Source organism: Chelonoidis abingdonii, chromosome 9 (genome assembly GCF_003597395.2).
Source record: "Chelonoidis abingdonii isolate Lonesome George chromosome 9, CheloAbing_2.0, whole genome shotgun sequence".
NCBI classification, from domain to species: domain Eukaryota; kingdom Metazoa; phylum Chordata; order Testudines; family Testudinidae; genus Chelonoidis; species Chelonoidis abingdonii.
The window spans coordinates 58,254,714-58,273,181 of record NC_133777.1 but is presented as its reverse complement, the minus strand read 5'-3'; the positions used below and the strand labels follow the sequence as shown (position 1 = coordinate 58,273,181).

The window sequence follows — 18,468 nt, the reverse complement described above, 5'->3', positions numbered from 1 at the left end:
GTACATCCACCTGGAGTGTGTTTGTATGGAACCCTGCGACAAATTGAGATTTTTTTGAGTCACAGTCTGGTTTCCAGGATGCTCTTGGGGCATTGCATCCACAGGGTTAAAACCATGATACATTGAAATCAATGGGACTTTATACAGTAAGATGCTACTCCGCATGGGTAAGAGTAGCAGAAACAGGCTCTAAACTTGCATACGTACCTATTTGCAATTATCCAGGTTTTTTTATTCATATTGTTTCTATAATTTGTACATGCTGGTGTAACTCCATTTCTGATGTGTTAAGTTAACTAGTAGATGAGTTGCTTGTAAGCGAAGTTGAAATGGGCAACTTCTAGTGCAATTAGTTCTGCCTTTGCGACAAGCTACATTAAAGAAAAAGGCTCAGGGACAAACCAAGAAGAAACGCTTCAAAGATGCCAGGAGTACAGGGCTGTAGTAGCATAAACACTTTTTTATCTAAACCCCCCCCCCCCCAAAAAAAACAACAAAACTGTGTTAGGGTACAGAGAGTCATAACTGGTTTCATATAGGCTAACAGGACATACTACTCAGGATCACTTTTATTGAAAGTTACATTAACATAACTGTCTATTTGATTCACTAAAACTTCTTGAATGATGTTACCACAGTCCAGGGGTGGCCAACCTGAGCCTGAGAAGGAGCCAGAATTTACCAGTGAACATTGCTAAAGAGCCATAGTAATATTTCAGCAGCCCACCATCAGCTACTCCCCTCCAGTGCTTCCTGCCCACCAGCAGCCCTGCCAATCAGCGCCTTCCCCTCCCTCCTCACACCCACTGCAATCAGCTGTTCTGCAGTGTGCAGGAGGCTCTGGTGGGGAGGGGGGAGGAGCGAGGGCATGGCAGGCTCGGGGGAAGGGGCAGAGTCCTTGGGTGAAGGGGTGGAGTGGTGGCAGGACCTGGGTCAGAGCAGGGGGTTGAGCAGTGAGCACCCCACAGCACACTGGAAAGTTAGCATCTCTAGCTCCAGCTGTGGAGTCAGTGCCTATGCAAGGAGCCGCATATTAATCTCTGAAGAGCTGCATGCAGCTCCGGAGCCATAGGTTGGCCACAGTCCTTTCCATGAACAAATGTTGAGTTGTTTATTTTTATTTTTTTCTCTTCTCCCCAGGATGAAAAAAATCAAGTTTTAACAACCAACGTTTGGTTACAAATGGTAAGTTGTGAAACATAAAATCTCTCTTCAAATGCAGCTTTAAATGTGCTTTTCATTTCCAACAAATATAAAACCCGCATTCATATTGCTTGCACGTTTTTGTTCTTTGTTCTGAGACATATGGGATAGCTCTGAGGTGATACATCCTGTAGAATAGATGATTCTGGGTTTAAGGTTTTGGACTGTCAGGAGAATGACTTCACATCATCTTACAGATACTTATAAAATTGTATGAGTTGTATTGTTGTAGCATATATGAAGGATTTATAAACTCAATACATTGCATTTGTTTTAGTCACTCTAAACACTAGATCACTGCAAGATATTGTAGTCCTAAGGAGTCCCGGGTAATGATACTTACGGTATTATACAAAATGCACCGATTGCAACAAATCTGGTACCTTTTCTTAAATCATATTTGATAGTGAAAGAGAAGAGAACATGAAATACAATTTCACATATTTATATAAATATTTTGCCAACCTTGTTGATAGAGTGACTATTCTGAGACTCTCGAGATGTTTCTTCTTATGGAGGACGGGCTTATCCCAAAGGAGTTAGTTATTCCTGTGGTTTGTTGCCATTCTCCTAAGGATGTCAATCTTTCCATGTCGGGTACATTTGCTGTCTGTCTTCTTAAGAAACTGCAAGAGGATTTTAATCAAATGTCTATGATGGTAAGTGATACCTAAAAGAAATTATTTATACATAGTAATGTGTCAAAAGTAACTGTGAAAAGAAAGGAATTATTTGGGTTAAATGTCCATAATTCTGAGACTTAGTTGCAGGCAAAATACGGTAATGGCAGACACTGTCTCCAGTTGCCTAATGTTCAGTTATGGGCACATTCATGCATTTTCCTTGTGCTCCTATTTGTTTTGTGCATGTATGGTAGGGTGCACATTTTCCAAAATTTAGCCCTATCTTTAACTATGCTGCAATGACAAATTCTTGGACACAGAACTCTTACCCTGCAGTTACCATTCAATACCAAATTCTCTACTGGTGTAAATTGGTGGACATTAAATGATCGTAGTGAAGCTATGCTAATTTACACCATCAGAAAATCTGGCCCTATACAATCTAATTCTTGATGTTATGGGAACAAATGGCAAATGGGTTTCACTCATGTTTTGACAATTGGAAGATACATTGGAATTTTAAAAGGTAGCACCTTGTGAGGTTGTTTTTTTTTAAATTTCACTAATGCCCAGGCATGTTTACTTTGATTTGACTTGTAATATTTTCCCACAAGCTTGGCATTAAGGTAGGCTTTGGATTGACTCATTCCTCGTTGGAGCCCATTGCAGTTTAACGGGCATGGGCTGACATTGAAAGAGCAAATGTAGGAGGATGAATGAAAACAAGGAGAATTATTCACATGCTTTGGCACTTTCCATTGGGCTTACATCACATCTCTGACATTTACAGTTTTTTATGGAAACAGCAACACATAATTCCTTTCTGCTTCTCCCACAAAGCTTGTGGGAACACCTCCGCTCACAATGTACTATATCTGTGTGCTCAGTCCTTAATTGGGCAATGGATAACAAAAGAAGGTCAGATAGGAAAGGGAGATTGCAGTGTCTGGTTTTTAGCAGGGGAGACTATGAGCACCGATAGAGTACTTTGCGCCTGCTCACACATGCAGAACAGGCTGCTTACCTCAGGGCCGGCTTTAGGACATGTGGGGCCCAATTGGAAAGAGCTGCCACCAAAATGCTGCCAAAGACAGTGGCAGCAATTGAACTGTCGCCGAAGATAGCGGCGGCAATTCGGTGGCAGCTCAATTGGTTGCTGCTGTTTCCGGTGGCACTTTGGTGGAGGGTGTGGGGTCCTCTTAGATGCTGGGCCCGATTCCTGGGAATTGGGGGAATCTCTTAAAGCTGGCCCTGGTGTACCTCCCTGTGCAGTACTTCCAATGGGAGAGAGCCCTCATGATTATTGTTTCTTGCTCTCCTTCCTGATGAGACAGGGTCCTCATACCACTAGCTGGAGAGGCTGCCATTAGTTGTCGGTGCTTCCTGAGACTGGGTCGGGGAAGGAGATGGGGAACGCTCCCTCCGCTTTCAGCAGAGGGGATAGGAACTTTCTTTTCCATTAGCTGATGCTTGTAACAGAGAACGTGAACTTGTTGGGTTAAGTGGTAGTTTACACAACAATTTTAATGTTCAGAACAACTGTGTTGTGTCAGCAGAAATTTGATCTCTCTTGTTTTAATCAAAATGATAAACTCACTCAGTTTAATTCTTTCTCTGTGAGTCCATCTTTTTCCTTTTACTATAACTTTTATAGAGTGCCTCTCTCATGCTGGCAAATCTTAAGATACAAAGGAAAGACAATTTTGATAAGCTACTGAGGATAGTGTGGTTGTTACATCTGTTCACAAAGAGAAGCTGATGTGGAGGAAGCAGTCAACTCATGCTGTATACACAGTAATTTTACAATAAGAGTAAAACTGTCAAATATAATCTGTTTTTGGCTCTGAGTTACAGTGACATCAGTCACTGTGATATATAAACACAGGATAAGAAACAACAGTTCATTCTCCAAAGACTATAATTTACTTATTTTGTCTTTTATGTTTCTCTTCTTCCTGTTTTCTTATTTTTTGTGTTTTTTCCCCTAAGGGAATTCTTAATTTTACACTGTCCCATTAAGTTTCTTTTCATTTATTTGTCTTTGTATTCTATATGGAGCAGAGAAGACACTAGTTGCCAGATCAGCTATTTACTATCAATACTGCAACTGCTGCTTGTGGCCAATGTGTAGACTAAGTTTATACTAACAGTAAAAGAATCAATGACTTAAGTGTTTTTGTATGGCTAGTCTGGTAACAAATAACAATAAAATTCATAGATTGGCCTAATTCAAAACCCACTGAATTTGGCGGTCATCCTTCTATTATGTTGTCTTGTTTGGATTCAGAAGAATGACTTTCACTGCATATGTGTGATTCGACAATAAACTGTGCTTATATCTCTGATTACAATTACTGATACCAGCAGTATGTTTATCTGTCCATTATCCAAGTGCATAAATGCTAAGTTTATCTCTTGAAGTGAAAAATATAAGCCTGTTGATATCCCGTTCCTACATGGAGATAGTCAGGAGTAACCCTGAATTTCCTCTAAGTTAAAGCAGGACCCAGGAGGGACTACAGCTTGTCCCAGAGCTGCTCCCTATTTTCAGGTGCACCAAGATAATCTAGCCTAAAGTGTTTAAAAGTGTGTGCAATTTGGGTGTGCAAATGCCCTAGTGCACATGCTTAAGGCGAATGCTCACAAAAGAGCACATTAGTTTGAAGATTTGACCAGCTAGATTAAGTAAGAGGTTTTCAAACTCTCTTCCTAGTGTGGACTACATTTTAATGCATAGATTGTTTTCTTTCATGGACCATCTCCTGCCCATTCACCATCACATTATGTCCATATGGCAACTATATAAATTGTTTACTTGGAAAGTAATAATAGGAAAATATTTCATGTCTAACTATCGTTTAATGCAATTTAGTAGCTGGAAATGAGAAGGAGAGCCAGCACCATGTAACCAGCCAGTTGCCTGGACAGCCACCAAGGGCTCTGTGTACCACAGTCTGGGAACCTCTGATCAAAATGAAATACAGAATGGATAGTACTTCCTATCAAAACAGCTTAAAATGAATTCCCTGAAGCCACCAAGTACACATTGTTTTGAAAGGAATGTGGCAGCAACAAGGGCTGGGTTCAGTATCTAGGGGTTCCTTTTCAACAATACAACACAAAACCATCTCGAGCCCCCACCCAGTGACCTGTGACAATTATACAATTAGACACCATCCCCTGGTGTCTAAGGATGCCTCTAAGAGGCAATACTTCCCCTCTCACAAGCACAGCATCTGAGTGTAGCAAAAACTTCTAATAAAAGGAGGGAAGTAACTCAGCATTAATTTGGGAAAACAGCACAACTAGGGTTCGTAAATATAAACCATGAGCAAAAGACCCACCCCCAAGTAAGTTAGGCAGTGTCCTTTTCCCCTCAGGTTCTTAAGTCCAGCAACCCAAAAGTCCTTTTAACGTCTATCCCTTCTCTGCACCCTGCTCACAGTTGCAGTCAGTGGCCTGCAGCCCCAGAGTTCACCTCCCACTGTGAGGTGGTAAGAAGGCGCCTTACATGCTCTGCTGCTTGGGCACTTGCTTGTCAACGTGCTGGCCAATGGCCGTGCCTCTCTATGGGGTTCTGCTCTGGCCCTCTACGTCAGTCGCCCTGTTGGCCGCTTTCGACATCTTTCCACCAGCCACCTGGCTGGCCACTCATTAAGATGTCTTCAGGGCCCACCACTTAACACAGCTCTCACTGATTTCAGCTGCTAGGGGAGTCTCACTGCTGGTGCACAGTGGGCAGTGTCTTGCAGATAGAGACACTACCTCAAAGTAGGTCTAATGCTTAAACCTAGATATCAGTGATTTCAGCTTTGCAGGTTGCAACAAGATTCTCAATTAGCTCTTTTAGTACTTGTGGAGAGAGGACGGGTCAAATAGTATCTAGATCCTTTAAAGAGGACCCAGCCCACCAGACACAAATACCTAAGCACACCCTTTCTCAACTCATTGGGCTTAGGAACCCATGTCCCCTGCCTAGCAAGTGCCATTTAGTTGAGGGTAAGTCCCTCCATCAGGGTATGCCTGGTACAGTTCTGCTGCCCTTGGTTCACACAACAAGGATAACAACGCTTTATTACTCCTGCCCCAATAAGAAGGAGACTGGGGATCCAACACCAGCCACAAGTGATCCTTTGGGCAAGCAATACCATCTTGCTGAGCACCTGGGCAAGGTGGGTGTGTCCATGCAAACGAGATCAGCTCCTGAAGTCCTTTTCCACAGCTCGCCACTAGATGTCAGGGGAGAGTTCATTCAGACTCTGCTTACACATGTAAAATATTTGTCCGTGCTAGTAGACTCAATCAAAAATACAGCTGCAGGGAGAGACTCAACATTGCCACACACTGCAAGAAGGGGAGGGACAAAAAATCAAATTTATTTTCCTAAGGATCCAGAAGTTGACAAGTTAAAAATGACAAAATAATTAAAAGGTTTCAGGCATAATGCAGTTGTTATAAAAACTGGCATAGGTAAGGTTCTTTAGCAGAAATTGGAAGACAGGCAATAATTGTTCAGCTTATAGAAAATATGGAACTTGAGCAATTTAGACTGTTTGATTAAAAATAATTGTTAGTGGAATAAGCAGGGCCGGGGGAACCCCCAAAGGTACTTAGATAGCCCGATTTAAGTCTATGTCAAGCAACTGACATCTGTAGAGCTAACGGACTGAATAACATACTGCTTGGATCATTCGTCAGGCTGACAGTGTTGTAAACAAATTAGATAAAGGGGGAAAAGCACATATTTCAGCAAACTCTATAGCAACAACTATAGAAAAGGCAAAAGTGTCCACTACATGGTGTTACATGTATAGCATGCAGCAAAACAAATCCCTTTGAAACTGTGCTACCCTAATAACACAATTTTGTTAAGGCAAAATGTTTAAAAAAATAACATAAAACTTGAATGTAAGTAATTCAATTCTGATTGAGACAACAGACTGATGAGGGTGGTAAACTAAGGTAGCATTTGGATTTGTCTGTCCCCTAAAGATTTAAACAAAGCAACTGGATGTGAATGCTACCTCATGAGAATGATAGCTAATTTTGTTTCCAGAATGCCCAAGGTAAATCTTTTTCTGTTCTAAATGCCTATCTAAGATTTTTGGCAAGTGCCACTGAATGATTAAAATTTCATATTGTGTGCATTAAATGCCCTGTTTGGGAAGTTTGTGTTTAAAAGCCTGCCATTTGGCTTTGGAGCAGCCCTGCAAGTACTGAAATATTACATGGAGGATAGCTTATGGCTAATCTGGGTGGAAGTTAATGCAGGGGAACAGGCGATGCATAGCATAATGAAAGGGTATGTAAAATGTCATTGAAATTATGAGAGAAATCAAATCAAGTTAAAGCAAAATGTCACTATGAGCTAAAAAGGAAATTGTCCACATGTTCAGTGAACACAATGTTAAATCTTACCCAAAAATGTAGAAGCTCTTTGTGCAATGGAACTGCCGTGAGGGAAAGATGCACTTCAAAGATTCATAGTATGCGTATGTATCATACTATAATCACCCCTGTCCATTGCATATATGTGTACTGCCTCTGCTTCCTGACAAAAATGCCAGTTGATATGGAGTAAAGTGCAAGCTTAGCGTCAAGAAAATAAAACACTTCAAAAGCCACTTGCATGCCCTATTTTGATTTAATCAACTTGTAAAGCTCTCAATGTATGCAATTTCATGTGGCTTGGCAGAAGCTCTCTTGGACATGAATAAGCCATTGCAGGGGTTCTTGTAATGACAGTCTTTGATATTAAATAGTAATCAGGAAAAGAACTTCTGTTGAAGCACCAATTCAGCCATACCTCTAAGCATGTACTTGGGTGACTTAGGGCTACAAGGACCTGCTAAGCCTAAAAGGTCTTCTGTACTGGATAATATTGAAGAAGCCTTTGAGGTTACTGTGACACAGGTCATAATTCTGGCTACAAAAGCATATAACAGACTAAAGCCTGAAACCCTTTCAAATATAGCTTTTCAGCAGCTGGAGAAGACAATTGTACAAGAGTGGGCAGAAGAGAAGTCAATACTTCTAGCTGGTGCTAGACGTTTTGGGGTTTATCATGTTGAGCTAAGTGTATGAGAAGTCCTTACACAGGAAATGCTAGAAATGCTCCGTAGTGAACATACTCATTTAAAAACCAAGGAAAGAGCCAGATGTAGATTTCTAGATCCTTGTCTACAGCTGAGAAGCATTCAGCCCAACTTGAAGCCACCTTTCTGCTCCCCCCAATTTTAGGCTGTCTGTGTGCCAGACTAGTCTCCCATTGTAAATTAGAGGAGCCCAAGGACTTCTCTAAATTACAATGGCTGCAAAGAGGATTTTTCAAAAGGGACTGTTATAGCAACTAAGAAATGCTAGATAACAGGGAAGCCACTGGTCATGTCCCTTGTTTTCTGTGCTGTCTGCAAGGAGCTATTAGGACTGCTATGCCAGTTGTGCCACTGGAAGATCCCCTACATTGTGGTGATCCGCTGGTGGCTGGCTAGACCAGCTTTAGGGCTTCTTTGTGCTGGCAGTGTGGTGCAACATGGTGCAGCCTTTTGTTGGCTAAGCATGTCGGTATCACAGATGTAGTCTCAAAATTTGATGTATGTAAAAATATAAATTGTAGTATCCATCACCACACAGTCCAAGCCTGAGGTGGTCTGAAGCAAGAGCTGATCTTTTCCCTCTCAAAGTTGTTGACCAGTTGGTGCTCAGATATTCTTAAAATAATAGTCAAGCATGAGCTAAACACATTGTGGGTTTGAGTCTGCCACACTTATTCATGCTGTGCAGGATGTAACGGAGAGCGGTTTCAACAGTAAGATGCACATTTATGGAAAACCACAGGTTAAATCTGATTTTTAAGCTGTTTACTCCTCCTCTGGCCCAAATATCATTGCTGCTGGTTACCTCAAATTGTGAGCGAGTTGCTCGCAGCTTAGTGGTCAAAGGGATTGTATTGTTTATGGCGAACAGTAGTGGGTCTTGAAACCCTGACCCATTTATTGGAATTTATCTGAATTTTGATCTGAGTGTTTCCATATGAGGTGTCTGGGCCCAATATTGTGAGAACAACCTTCCTCGTGACACAGAACCAGGACAACAGCTGTGCACACACAATTTTTAAAAACAAAGTGAATTGAACTTTTGCAAATCTCTAGAATGATTTGTGTGATGTTTCTAGCCAGTTATTTTATCCAATTTTGACTCATTCTCTAAAAAATAGCCACTAGAATATATTGCAGTTAAAGTGAGATACAGCTGATGGTGAGAGATGAGATTCCTGACATTAATACATTTTACATTCATTGCTTAAAGAGTGACAGATCCAGACCTGCTAGCAATACAAGCTTAATTAACAGCCATGGCTTGACCATTGTTGCTTGCGCTGGGCTGAGCAGCTGTCTATGGGAGTTGTGTTCAGCACCTCTCAGGATAGGGCCCATAGTTTTCAAAACCACGGCATTTAACATTCTTTTTTGAGAGTGAAAAACATGGACTGAAACTCTTTGATTGCAGAGGTTCTCTCCTGTAGTAGATTTGCATTGTTCCCTTCAGAGGCTGGAAATTCAGTAGTGTAACCCTTATCAGTAGAGACTCTTGGCTGCTATACGCAAAACGCCTCTGAATGGTTACGTAATCCAATCATTTTTAACAAAAGGAACTATCCAAGTTATGTCTCAGAAGCAAAATGTAATTGGAATTAGTATTAGTATTTAAAAAAAAATCTGTTCTGTTCCAATTTTGTGCTCAAGACAGCATGAACAATAAAATACAAGCATATTGAACCTGCTTTTGTAGGCTGTTGTATGCAATCACTGTGAACTAAAAATGGAATTTTTGTGCTTTGCAGTGTTATTGTCAACATGGCTAAAATCATTCTTTCTAAACATTTCATTGTCTGTAGCTAAATAATACTTTAAAAATAAAAATAAACTTTGTTTGGTTAGGGCTATATAAGCCCTAGAGAGAGGCAGCGAGTGGAAAAAAGTGACACTAACACATTTCTTTGTGTCAGTATTGGACAGATTACTATTTACAATGGAACATGTCTGAGTACCCCGGAGTGAAGAATGTTCGTTTTCCTGATGGTCAGATTTGGAAGCCAGATATTCTTCTGTACAACAGGTAGGCACCTCTTCATGAAAAGAAAGCATAACTATTCCCTTAGAATGTCTTGGTGTTGGGTACTAACATTCAGTATATGGAAAGCAACCATTATGGGATTTACAAGAAGAAAGATGATGATGCAAGTGCTTACCAAAAAACTTAGTTTAAGTTTCAGATACATTGTGATTATAGAATCATAGAATATCAGGGTTGGAAGGGATCTCGGGAGGTCATCTAGTCCAACCCCCTGCTCAAAGCAGGACCAATTCCCAACTAAATCATCCCAGCCAGGGCTTTGTCAAGCCGGACCTTAAACACCTCTAAGGAAGGAGATTCCACCACCTCCCTAGGTAACCCATTCCAGTGCTTCACCACCCTCCCAGTGAAAACGTTTTTCCTAATATCCAACCTAAATCCTCCCCACTGCAACTTAAGACCATTAGTCCTTCTTCTGTCATCTGGTACCACTGAGAACAGTCTAGATCCATCCTCACTGGAACCCTCTTACAGGTAGCTGAAAGCAGCTATCATGTCCCCCCTCATTCTTCTCTTCTGCAGACTAAACAATCCCAGTTCCCTCAGCCTCTCCTTGTAAGTCATGTGCTCCGGCCCCCTAATCATTTTTGTTGCCCTCCGCTGGAGTCTTTCCAATTTTTCCACATGCTTCTTGTAGCGTGGGGCCCAAAACTGGACACAGTACTCCAGATGAGGCCTCACCAATGTCGAATAGAGGGGAATGATCATTAGATTATTCGAATATGATTATTAGAAAACTAAACTGTACTGTCCCTGTTTAATGATGGTGATGGGGGACAATTTTCCCTTGCTCCTGGCTGAAATGTCACTCTTTTTGAGGTAGAAGAGCTCGATTGCCTGTAGGCCTGCTCTTACTCTTTGTCTGGTTATGCCAGAAGAAAGCCAGGAGACACTGGATGTGCTTTAATTAATCCGCAGCTTTATTCCTAAATGTCTAGAGTACCTGGCAGATAAAAGTGTGCAGTGCAGGTATGCCATAGTCATTTACATATACCTGATGGTATAATTTACACATACCCGCCCTTTACCCATCCTGGTCCCCAGCCAACCTGCTGCTGGGACCCTGCAACACTGCCCCAAATGAGGGCTAAGGGGGGGCTATGGAGGGTGTGAGGTGTTTGGCTCCCTCCCTTACCACTCATAGGAGCCCCAACCTCCTCCTGTTTCTGCTCCTTTAAAGAATACTTCCTCTAAATCCTTTACTAATCCATTTCATCTGATTGTTGTATTCCTTTCCTACGGAGTACCTGCACTTGGCATCCTCCCCATGCCTACATAATGAGTTGCAACATCACAGCCTGTCCCCGCCCAATTTCATGTTCACCCCAACTAAGCCACCAACCTACTGTGGGAAGGAAAAAATTCCCCATGTCACCTTGGCCCACTGAGGAAAAAAGTCCTTACCAGCCCACTGAGAGAGGACCAACTAGCATAATTCACAGAGCACATTGTGACAAACCTTGGTATTTAACTCATCCCAGGGGTGGTAGGGTGGGTGCTGCTCCACTTGGTCCTGGTAAAAGAAGGCTTTTCCTGCCCTAGTGTGGACCTAAATAGACTCCCCTCTTCTGGTCACTTGGTGGGGAGAGGTATCAGTGTCTGCACCCTGACCTGGGCTGAAGTTGCCGCAGCAAGTCACTGGCTTTCTAGCCCTCAAAGGAGCCACACACCTTTTCCTGTTTAATGTGCAGCAAGATCATTCTCCTGTCCAGTGCTGCTGTCTGTGCTCCCCCAAGCTATAGAAAATGTTAGCATACTATTAAAGGAACTGCTGTTGTCTTCTCTAAACAGTTGACTCTAGTTCTTTCAAGGTAGGCAGGTAAATAGCAGCAGAAATTACCAATTGCTCAATGAAGGGAGTCTGGGTGGCACTGATAAATTCTCCTCTTGCATCTTTATCTGCCAGTTTCATTTGTGGGACTTGTTTAATAACAAACATGGTACATTACTACTCTTTGTAAAGCCACTGAGTTTTTAAAACATATTTTATGCTTGTACGTACACAAAGCTATACAAGTGCCATTTTGTGTGTTTAAAGTATATTCTGTGCTGAAGAAATGGGCTGAAAAATTATGATGCTGCAGCAAAATTAGTACAAGGGTAATTTTGTATGAACGCTTGTGAAAACTATGAAATTTTAAAAATATTGCATAAAATATTTCCAACAAATCACTTAGTTAATTTTTAGATGGGTTCTCCATAAGGCCATAATGAAACTTTCAAAGCAACCTTAACTATGGAATCCCTTTACTTTATGGTGTTCCGGTAGTAAGTACATGCTAGTACATTCAGGACTTAATACCAGGAGTATCACCTATTAATAAATATACTGCAAAACCAAAAGCCATATAAACTTCTTATTTAATAATAAAAAAAGCTGTATCCTATCCTCATTCATCCATCAAGTAGAAGTCTCATTAATTTTAATAGGAGTTTTGTGTGAAAATTGGGCGTAGAATAAGGTCTTTAATCTTCAATATTTTGTTAAGACAAGATTCATAGTCCATTGTTTAAATACTGGTGCTGCTGCTTTGATTACTAAAAATACATGACGTAGTAGGAGATGAAATGTGGGTTTGTTTTGCGCATGAAATATAATTTCGTGAGTAGGCCTCACCACAGTGTAACAAATCCCAAAGTATTATTTTATCATTTATTCTGACACCGGTGAGTATATCTAGCCTTTAAGAGTGTATAGTCAGTTTTTCTGCAGGTTTCAGAATCAGTAAGAACTGCCTGTTAAAGCATGATGACAGGTTTCAGAGTAGCAGCCGTGTTAGTCTGTAACCGCAAAAAAAAACAGGAGTACTTGTGGCACCTTAGAGACTAACAAATTTATTTGAGCATAAGCTTTCGTGGGCTACTATGCATCCAAAGAAGTGGCCTGTAGCCCACGAAAGCTTATGCTCAAATAAATTTGTTAGTCTCTAAGGTGCCACAAGAACTCCTGTTAAAGCAGGTCATTTATTTGAAAGGCAAGACTTTTCTTCACCACATAACATTAGTCCGAGATACTCTTTCAATAATCTATATATTATGCATGGATTCAAGATGCACATCTAAGAGAAGTTATGAGAAATATAAAGACTGTTTGGAATTGCAGAAGTAAATCTATTCGGATATATTCTGTCCTGATTATACCCTATGCAACACCAGTGTAATCGACAGGATTGCATGGGTTACACATGGGGCAGAATTTAACCCCATGGGACCCAGTGCTACTCTTTTGAATTCAAATTTCTCTTCAGTGTTATGAAAATAAATTATTTCACTTCACTAATATTAACACCTTTGAGAATTACCTTGATTACACTAATTGCCTCATATAGTCCAAGGCTCTATGATACTGTAAAAATGAGACCATCTGTCTGAACAGGGATACAAATCATATCAGGAGAAGTGAGAACAGATTCTAACAGTAATTTCAGTGCTACTGTCACCAAAGTTCTATCAGGAGCTCAGATATGTTACTTTTACAGCAAAGTTGACTGAGTTTTAAACAGATTTTTTTAAAGCTTCTACTCAAAATGTATAAAGTGGAAAAGATAGCCTTCAGCTAGCAAAATCTCCGCTGTTGTACAGTTGTATTGTCACAGCTCTTGATGGCTTTTGGATTTAGTAGACTTTGCTAGTTGAGCACCATTCCTGCTAATGTTGGATCATCATCATGTATGGTATAGTGTAGGTTTCTGTTATGAAACAAGAGGAGCTTTATTGTAGTTCCTTTGTGAAGTAAGTGGGCTCTCCATCCTTTCGTCTAAATCCAACATGTCAGATTCTGCCCTTAGTTATACCCATATAGCAACCTCTCCGTATAGCTTTTATCTCACTCATTTTTAACAAAAAGTTCCATAAACAAGCTGGAAACAGACTTGGGCACCAAACTGAGTCTGTAATACATGCATATGTGCACCCCAACTACAATCATAACAAATACCTGTTTGTGTACAGTCACTTATTTTGTATGTGCAGATTTTGTGTGCACAATTGAGATGGCATATTTGAAAATTTGTCTCCAAAAATTCAATTTGATACTCAGCGTAACTATTGTGTAGCAGAATTACAATTTCCAATGATGAAGTGTGTGTGTGTGTAATAAGTGCCATATGTTATCAGCTAGCTCTCTTATCCCATACAGTCATAAATGTCACATGACCATACAATCATAAATAAATATAATACACAGGTTTTTTTTAATGTTACATAGTATCCATCCATACTGACTTTTGTGTTAAACATTTCTTTGCTGGATCAGTTTGCCTCCCTGTTGAATAATGAATAGGTTACAAAATTTTCATGGAAGTTGCAGGACTGATATTTGCCATAAAGGATGGGTGAGAGCATGAGGAAAAGCAGCTTCTATTATTTAAAAACCTCCATCTATAGACTCTGAACATCTTTAATTTAGTGCCTCCGGCTAGAGCATTCCTTTTTGTGTCAAAATCTGCTGAATGCTAACAAAAATTACCAATGCATTGTCAATATTTTTTCTGCAGGGCAAAATAATTAAAGAACCTATCAAACAAAGCACCTTAAAAATCTCTCTTCCTGTTTTGGTGTTGAATAACTATATCATTTTTCAGTCTATCTATTCATTTCACTTGTGGTTTTGATTAAATTGCATATATGTGCATGTGCGTCTCCACATGTCTTGTAGAATCAGATACATGGCCTGCATATTCAGGGACCATAACTGATTCTACAGCAGTGCTTGCCAGCATACAGTATCTGAGAGCAGGATTAAACCAAATGCTTGCTTTAATATTGCCAGCTTGTTGACATTTGTTTTCACTCTTCTGATTACCAGTGTTGCTCATCTGAAGTAACACTGGTCTCATTTCACTCTCAGGTATGGTCTTTGCACACTTTGCAAATACATTCCGCAACATATAATGGAAAAATAGCAAATATTCAGATTAATTATGTATGCTGTATACTCATTTTTTCCTTGCATGGTACCTCAGAACAAAGGACATGGGGCTAGAGTTTCAAAATGTTTGCCTTGAATAGCACAAAAACTAGAAATGGAGTGAGGGAAGCACTCAAGCGTATACTTAAGTGCATCCCTGTTCAGAACAGCTTGCTTCACTGTAAGCCCATGCTTAAGTGTTGAACTGAATAGGACTGAGTCTCTGAACTGGAGCCTGACTGATGAGTTTGAAAGAGTGAAATGAAATCAAATAAAACCGAAAAATGCTTGACAATGTGGGACCGATTGCAGGCACAAGCATTCTCCCCCTCCCTCCACCCCACTTTGCAACAAGAATTAGCAACTGGGGAGCGGTGGGGGAGAGAGAGGGGGTCTGTTACAGCAGCAACCATGTGTTCTGGATGTTGAAAGGGCAATAAGAGCAAGGCCATATCCCAGTCCTTCTCTTCAGCGGCTAGCAGAACAGAGTAGGTAGCATGCTGCACCTCTCCAAGGATAGCTGCTGCACTGCTGTGTACTGCCTGGGAGACCACACAAAGGATACAGCCTGGGGCTTTTGGCTGCAGTGCTGCCCATCTGACACAGCAGGGGACACCACTGGTAGCTACAGTAGATTAGCACATTTGTATTTGGCATGATATAGTATCTCTGTGTGTTGGGTGATTATAATTTTTTATCTTCTAGTGTTTAGTGTGGCTATAGAATTATCCCTTAAATTGTATGATTTTGTTTTTCAGTCTAGAGACTGTTCAGGACTCCTGTGTACATTATGCCATAAGGTTGAGAAATCTCTCCACTTTGTTTTGAAATGCAGCTTGCCAGTACTTTGATTGAAGATGGCAGATAGCACCAAATTCTTATGGGGTTGTCACAGTCTCCTTAGAAGTGAAACAAGCAGAACTTCTCATTAACTGAGACCCGACAATGGACAATGTTACCAACATCTATTGCAAACCATTTCTGAGGCGGTGGATGTTTAGCAGCAACTACAGAGTGTGTACTGTCACCAGCAGCAGTAACCGTATTGTCATGTTTTTCTCCTCTACTAGCAATGGCACTCTCAGATGGAAAGACTGAATCGGAGGATAGTTTAATACAGCTATTGTCCCCTATATCCTTGCTCTGTGTCTGTATTTGAGAGAACACCTTTATGACAGCCACAAGTTGAACAGAAATGGTATATGTATTATAGGGGCACGGTAGTGCCACATTAGTTGAGTTGTCACAACTTCTGTTTAAAGATTGACCTTTTAAAGTCCTCTAACATTGACATGCTTAGTCATGTTCCTTTAAAATATGGTGTGCCTCAGGAGGGTGCAGGATAGGGTTGGTGATCCAAATCTGGGGTCATTTGAGCTAGGTGTTGCAAAGATACAAGCCCCCCTCCACCTTTTCTCCAAAACAGCTATTTTCCAAAAAGTTTTTAAATGATTGTTCTTTTGTTTGCTTGTTTTTTTTTTGCCAAGAGCTAGTGATTGCTGTTGAATCAATGTGGTCAAAATGGTCTTAATCTGATGAGTTTTACCGAAGCGAGTGCATGGCACCCACTAAATCTTTGAGGGACCCAACCTGAGAACAGTATTTAAGAACATGTTCTTTGTTTGCATAGATATGTAGTGTGGAATTATTACATTCCATATGCACCAAAAAAGAAAATAAGTGTGAGGGTTTCTATGCAGCCCCTTTATGCTTATCTGTGCAGTTAGTGGAAATATACCGACACCATTGCCTCGGTGAAACACAACCCTTGACATTTCTAGTTCAAACCTTTGTGCGCCTGAGCAATAACAATTTAATAACTCATGTTTCTTGCTGCAGGTTGTCTCTGTTATAATGTGTGTTTAATTTATGAGGAGGTTTACTGTGAACATAGCAGAATAGTTACCAACCGGTCTAACCAACATTTTTGTTCTATTGGGTGAAGAGGCGTTGGAGACAGTGAGCTTTGTGTGTAGGAGGGTGGGAATGGGGGGGCCAGGGATAGGGTTGCGGTGATGGAGGGAGTGGGAAATGAGGACGGGTGATAAGCAGGCCTTTGATTGGTTGTTTGAGAAGATCTGTATTTTGGCTAGTACTTGATCTGGGAGCAGATTAACGTGGTCTGAACTGACAGCAAAGGTCCTTGACCCTGAGGGAGAAGAAATATGGGTGCTGTCAGGGTTGCCACTGTGTGGATTCTAGACAACTTCTGGACCATAAGGTTGCAGAAGTTTGTGGGAGAGCATGGAGTACACCATGACATGGCAATTGTTGCCTACAGACTGACTGGTTGAAAAGAAGTGGGCTGCATTGGCCATCATTGTTTTGCCTGGTTGGTAGCATCCGACTTGTGCCTTAAGAGGTTGTGGTATACTGGACATTGTGGTGATTCACTTGGGAGGAAATGATCTGGGCCTTATTCTAGGTATGTGCCTCATACAATGTTTGAGAGCAGATTTGGGCTACATTGGACTGTGTCCAGGTGCTGAGAGAGTTTTTGCTGATTTGGCTGAATAATTTGCTACAGTGACAACATGAAAGTTATAAATAACTGTTGGAAAAACATTAATTGGGAAAGTGGAAGGTTAATGACTAACCAAAAATGTGTATTGTATGACATAGAAACACTACAAGCTCTGACACTACACTGGTTTTCAGAGATGGGGAACATCTGTTGGACAGAGGCCAGAGATCTTTCTTTCAAACATAAAACTTGTTAGGATTTTGGAACAGAAACCCTGTCTGTGATTTCTCTGACTGGCTGTGCCACAAACTACACCCTCCAACCATTCTAAACCAGGAGCACTTTTCTGTTGTAACATGGTTGTCCTTTGCTCCAGGCTCTGTCTGTCAGTTAGGTTATATGGTGGGGGAAGTAATGGCAATAGAAACATTTGTATACCAGGGAGGGAGGACTTAAGGGAGATGTGATCCCTCCTGGTAGCGGGGGGTGCTGGGTACAGTATTGGGGAGGGGGCCAGGGTGAAGGGTTGCACACACTGAATGGGTCAGAGGTGTGGCAAGGAAGGTGTGCCAAAGCCGGGCTGATGGGGTCCAGCTGACGTGTGTGCTCGGTATGCAAATTGAGAGACATGATGTGTTCAGCTGCCTAAATTACTACTAGTTCCTACCAAAAATAGAGCTTTTCCTATTTAAAAAACTAGGAAATTCAATGGCAAAAATATACAGTAACACAGAGTTGAAGTTGCTTGGTGGCCTGTCATCCCCAGCAGAACTTTGAGTTGAGCAAAACTCAAACTTCTGAAAAAATAGGAAATGCACAGTTAAAGGTTGCCCATGCAGTTCGGTTGCTGAAATGAACAAGCCCTTCATCCTCTTTTGCAACCTATTTAGTGCTCCAAAGTGAGAATTTGGATGCACCAATGGAAGGTGGGGGTGAGGCTGTTCTAAAAATTAGGTCCATACTTCTAGTTCTTTCAATGAATTTTTAATCTGATCTCTCCTCTTACCTAACAGACAAAAACCTATGTATCTTCTATGACTCACATTCCAAGAAACATTTCATATTAAAAAAAAATACCACAATACAAATAACAATTATGGGAAGGCAGATAAATAGTCAGCTTCTGCTGATAG

The 18,468-nt window shown here is 41.0% G+C and overlaps 1 protein-coding gene across 1 annotated transcript in view; it reads left to right on the top strand.

Annotated features, from left to right (window-relative positions):
* Positions 1-18,468, top strand: part of CHRFAM7A (CHRNA7 (exons 5-10) and FAM7A (exons A-E) fusion) — a 93,706-nt gene that overhangs the window by 52,002 nt on the left and 23,236 nt on the right. Inside the window, exons 3-4 of the mRNA XM_032783625.2 lie at positions 1,141-1,185; positions 9,835-9,944. Coding sequence (XP_032639516.1) covers positions 1,141-1,185; positions 9,835-9,944 — 155 coding nt within the window. The remainder of the gene's footprint in view (positions 1-1,140; positions 1,186-9,834; positions 9,945-18,468) is intronic.